The 5,897-nt window shown below is 38.6% G+C and overlaps 1 protein-coding gene across 1 annotated transcript; it reads left to right on the top strand.

Annotated features, from left to right (window-relative positions):
* The first annotated feature begins 622 nt into the window (after positions 1-622).
* On the top strand, positions 623-3,657 carry LOC111407943 (disease resistance protein RPM1-like). The gene is made up of 2 exons (XM_023037670.1): positions 623-1,890; positions 1,996-3,657. Exons 1-2 carry the CDS (start codon positions 649-651, stop codon positions 3,532-3,534), a joined length of 2,781 nt encoding a protein of 926 aa, XP_022893438.1. The 5' UTR covers positions 623-648; the 3' UTR covers positions 3,535-3,657.
* Positions 3,658-5,897: the final 2,240 nt, after the last annotated feature.

Consider the following 5,897-nt stretch of genomic DNA (forward strand, 5'->3'; position numbering starts at 1 on the left):
TGGGTAATGTTCCTCATCAAAATAATTACCTATTACAAGTAAAGTGGCTCAATCCCCGTCGGAAGAAACTGGTTTCGTTGCGTCGTCTCAGTCATCTTCAGCCGATACTATTAAGTGAATCGGAAGGTTTCGATCGAGCTCGGGATCACGAAGGAAGTATGTGGACGGATTTTATTTTGGTGGAACTTGTTCTTACCTTCAATCTCCCGCACTTAGTCCTCCGGTTTTTGTCTGATTTTTGGTAGAAATTTTCGAAGGGTTTTTCTCTAATTTTTACCTCTGTGTGCAAGGGACAACATGAACTCGGTTACCTCTCTGCTATTTACAATATTCAACAGTAAAAGAAAAGTGTGACTTTTTCCCACCAATTTTAAGTGGTCACGTGACCAAAAAATTTAAAAAGCTGTGCACAGTAGATGATATTCTTTCTTTTTTCTTTGGTCCTCATTAATTTTGAATTCTTGGATCGTTGCTCATTGTTTGCCTGCCAACCCACGTGATTGACCCAGAGACCAAGACTTTCTTCTTTTCCAAAATTTGCCCTTGCCCACTAACTTTCCATCCCAAAACTAATTGTATTTACTTTCCAGTTGTCCGTGCAGTTGTCGTCAACCCTCCAAGTAACTGCAATTAACCACACACCCAAGAATGGCAGAGAGCGCAGTATCATTTCTGTTGAATCAGCTAGCAACACTTATCCAAGAAGAGAGACAACTATTAGGCAGACTTGATGAAAACGTCCTGGATATCCAAAAGCAACTGGAGTTCATGCGGGCTTTCTTGCGAGTTGCTGATGCAGAAGAAGATGGAGATCCTCAACTCCAAGCATGGGTTAAGCAAGTGAGGGAGGTTGCTTATGATGCTGAAGATGTCATCGAAACATTTATGCTACAGTTTGTAAATCTCCGGGCAGAAGATGGATTTTGCGGCTGTGTCCGGAAGATCTATCTCTCTTTAAAGAATCTCAGAGTGCGCCATAATATTGCGTCTGATTTGGAAAACATCAAGGGAAGGGTCACGAACATTTCTAAAGGACGTGAGATGTTCCAAAGAGATTCTGGTGTGCAGCTGAGATCTAGATCTACCTTACTGTTTGGTGGGCGAGTTGATGCAATTTTGGTGGACGAAGCTAAGCTTGTAGGAATTGACAGGCAAAAAGAATTGCTCATTAAAGAGCTTCTTGATGATGAAACTCGGCTTAAAGCTGTTTCTGTGTGGGGAATGGGAGGATCGGGGAAGTCCACATTGGTTAAACGGATTTACGAGGATGAACGAGTGAAAGGGAAATTCCAGTGCCATGCTTGGATCACTGTTTCTCAGTCCTTTGACATCATGAAGCTTCTCAAAGACTTGATTCGAAAGTTTCACCATGAAATCAAGGAATCTATGCCTCAGGAACTGGAACGCAGTCAAGAAGTTGAATTGAAAGAATTTGTCAAGGAATTCCTCTCTGAACGTCAGTATATCATAGTTTTTGATGATGTATGGAGCACTGGTTCATGGAATGCTCTCAAGCATGCACTGCCCGACAAAAATATGAGTAGTCGTGTGGTACTCACTACACGGACACTCGATGTGGCTAACACAGCCAGTCAGCCCGGATATCCGGGCTGTCACGGCTGTGTCCATGAAATGGAGGCCTTATCTTATGAAGACTCTTGGAAACTACTTTGTAACAAGACTTTTGGAGATGAAATCTTCCCCCCACATCTACAAGACTGTGCAGATGCCATATTGGATAAATGTAAGGGCTTGCCTCTTGCCATTGATGCTGTTGGTGGCCTATTGGCTATGAAGGACAAGAACAGCATAGAGGACTGGAGTACCGTCTCTAGCTACCTTAACACCAAGCTACATGGTTATAGTGATAACCTTGAAAGAACACGACAGGTACTTCTTCTAAGTTACTATGATTTGCCTTACTATCTCAAGACTTGTCTATTGTACTTGAGCATTTTCTCTGAAGATAGTACTAACTTTGAAAGAATACGACAGGTACTTCTTCTAAGTTACTATGATTTGCCTTACGATCTCAAGACTTGTGTATTGTACTTGAGCATTTTCCCTGAAGATCATATGATTGACCATATGAGATTGATTCGGCTATGGATAGCTGAAGGATTTGTGCAAGGGAAAGAAAGGTTGACAAAAGAAGAGGTTGCACTTCATTATCTTGAGGCGCTCATTAATAGAAGCCTAATCCAAGTTGCAGAGAGATATCCAGATGGAAGGGTAAATCTTTGTCGTATCCATGATATTGTACATGAAATTCTTGTTTCTAAGTCAAATGAGCAGAATATAGTGAACACTGAAATGGGAAGAGATTCAGAGTTGCCTGATAAAGTTCGACGGTTTGCAATACGTTCTTCCATAGACAGCGGCCACCTAGAAACTAATAGGTTGAAGTATCTACGATCACTGATATTAACAGCGTCCGTAGATTTACGATTTGAATCATTCTTATCAAAGCTGCTGTCAGGTAGTCGAAAGTTGCTAAAGGTGTTGGACTTAAGAGATGCTCCACTAGGAAAGATCTCAAATGAAGTTTTCAAACATTATCATCTTACGTATTTGAGTCTGAGGGGGACAGGGGTCAAGGACATTCCAGAGTCAATTGGACAGCTTCAATGCCTAGAGACTTTAGATCTTAAACACACTAAGGTCATTTCTTTACCAATTGAGATCCTAAAACTCAAAAGACTCCGACATCTCTTAGTATATAAATATAAGCCACGGATATGTGGTGTGTTTCCCTTTGATAATGTTCAAAGCTTTAAGGCTCCATACCGAATAGGATGCTTATCATCCCTACAGAAGCTTTGTTGTATAGAGGCAGACCAAATGGGTGACACTACGATAGTGAGAGAGATAGGGAAGCTAACCCAATTGAGGAGATTGTGTATTAGGAAATTAAGAAGAGAAGATGGGAAGGATTTTTGCTCGTCCCTCAAGAAGTTAACTGAACTACGCTCGTTGGATGTCGGTTCCATTAGAAAGGATGAGACCATTGAGTTGCAGGATGATCTCTATTTTAAATTTCTTCGAAACCTATACCTGGGGGGGAGGTTGGAGAAGGTACCACAATGGATACCTTCTCTTCACTCGCTGAGTAAAGTAGTTCTGAGAGATAATATGTTAAGCAACGATCCATTAGAATCCCTTCAAGATTTGCCTAGACTAGCATTTCTTGAACTTGATGGGACATTTGAAGGTGAGAAATTGGAGTTTAAGGCTGAAAAATTTCAACGTCTCAAGAGTTTAGGGATTTGGAGGTTTAATGGATTAAGAAAAATCGTGGTGGAGAAGTGTACCATGCCAAATCTTGATGTGCTATTCTTGGGGCATTGCAAGTTGGTAGAGTTGCCTATTGATTTCGAGCATTTGAACAAGCTTCGATACTTTCAAATCAGTTATATGGCCAAAAACTTTGTCGAGGCACTAGAAACTCAGAAACGAAGTGAAGGGAGTAATTGGAAACTAGCTCATGTCTGCAATATTTTAGTAGATGATGAACAAGGATGGGGATACTTGTAACAGAGATTCCACTTGTTTGTAGTATAGTCTTGTATCATTTTTTCTTTGTCATACTGGATTGAGTTTTGACGCTGCCAAAAGTAGCTTTGGCTTCTATTTTGTTACCTATATTATTTCCTTGTACGTATTTGTCTTCTTTCATGTCTCATGAGTCATGCTCGTATCATAGTAAAATAAATTGAAAGAAGCTCTAATTATTCTGTATTCACTTCTTTATTGATTCTATTATTTTAAGGGCTTCTAAAGGAAATAGAGAAGTCATGCTTAAAAAAAAAAAAAAAAAAAGGTCAAATGTATCATTTAGAGTCTTGATTTTTGAGCCAAATGGATAAATATTTGGAGGATTCAATTTTCTTTGGTACAAAAAGTCGTTCAATTGTAGGTAAGAGCAACACAGTCCAATACTTCTGAACTTTCAGCATCTCTCTCTCTCTCTCAAATTTGGTAATCGTGAATTGTTATAATGTTATTGTTTTTGGTGTAAATCTTATTACTTATACTCTGAAAATAGTCTCTCTCTTTTTTTTAAAAAAAAAATAAAAAAGGGTAAAACATAATATTTAAACTTCCAAAAAAAAAAAAAAAGAGAGGTCAAAGAATTTAAATTAATTATCATTTATTTATAACTAACAAAAGTATAATTTTTCAAGTCAAAAATTAAGAACGAAGCTTGGTGTACAGATAGGGGTTCACAGAAACCATACCGACACCTCATAATAGGGTGGGTGAGTTATTTTCTGGCCATCTTTTATTCGGAGGACCACGCTATGCTACCAGGCCTGTAAGCCTCTCTCACATTTGGGATGGGGTGGGTTTTTTAGGGTATTTTTTTAACCATGGGGGACCCACTGAGGTGAGAGAAATGAGAAAGGAGGCCTCTACCAGGCCTCTTATTTGGATGGGCTCTAGACTTGTGAGTATTCTAAAATTCTTCGAGTTTGCAGTTAGTCAGAGGGTAGTTCAAGTTGCTTATAAGCTAATTCTTCCTCCGTCGTGTAACATTCATCCCGTGTTTCATGTATCCCAACTATGCAAAGCAGAGGGAGCAGTGCGAGCTGTGAAAGAAGTACCTAACCAATTGAATGAGGAGTTGGAGATGTTGGTTGAGCCAGAGGCAATACTTGGGGTGCTATCGGGCCTAGTTAGCAATATTCGAAACATGGATGTTTTAATACAATGAAAGGAACTACCACCAGTTGAAGCCACTTGGGAATTTTACGACATGATTAAGCAACAGTTTCCTTCTTTTCACCTTGAGGACAAGGTGAAACTTATGGGGGAGGTAATGATAGGCCCACAATCCATACGACTTACCAAAGGTGCAAAGGCAATGTGCACAATTACAGCACAAATGGAACAATCACAGCCATTACAGCATTAATGGTACACAATTACAGCACCAATTAGGAAGGAAAACCAACTATAAATAAGAGAAAGGATCACGTTACAGGCAGCCAGAATTTGGGAGATTCCTTGGGAGAGTGTGGACCTCTCGAATGTCAATTTTTCTTTTTATTTCCAAATAAAGTAATCTGCCTTCCTATAGCAGATTTATTTCCAATTGTAATCATTAATCATCACCGATTAGTGATTAAATTCTTATAATAAAGCTCCACTTCTGCTTGGGATCTATCATTTTGCTGCATTAATTTGTCGTCTCTCTAATAATTTAAGCTTTTAAATGAGATAGGTAGTTAGGTAAACATTATATCAAAACAAAGAGATCGTGAATTCAAGTCTTTGCGCCATCCGTTAGTGGAAATTCTACATGTGTTGGACGTTTACTAAAATATGAACCTGTCCTCTTGAGAAGTGCATTAAAGACAATTATAAATGAATATATACTCCAACCATATAAGCTTTTAAATAAGGTGGTGGTATCTTTTTGGACACTACACGTGCATACCTTTATGGCATGTTTGGGAGGGTAGATTATCCGAATAGAATTGTATAAGAAAACGAAGGCAAAAATGCTTGTTCATAGTACTGTTCAATACAAATCACTTACTGAGTATGGTAATGTTCCAATTCTACCCCTATCTTTGCATCTATAAATTAACAAATTTATGATAAAATGAAAGTAAACAAGTTTGGCCAAGTAAGAACACTGCCAGCTTCCTGATCATGAAACAAGACAATCAAAAACAGCATGGTCGCTAATTGGCTTGTAATAATTGTATCTTTAAGCATCATTAGGAGCTAGAATTGAAGAATGCTCTTCGACTTTTCAGATACAAGACTAGAAACGTGAAATTTTTTAATTTCTTTTTTCTGGTAATGTGACTTTTTTTTTCCCTCTTTCCAGCATGTCATGCTTTGGTTTGGAACCAAAAAGTAAGAGGAAAGACTATAAACATTGCAGA

This window comes from Olea europaea, chromosome 13, assembly GCF_002742605.1.
Source record: "Olea europaea var. sylvestris chromosome 13, O_europaea_v1, whole genome shotgun sequence".
In the NCBI taxonomy this organism is placed as follows: Eukaryota; Viridiplantae; Streptophyta; class Magnoliopsida; order Lamiales; family Oleaceae; genus Olea; species Olea europaea.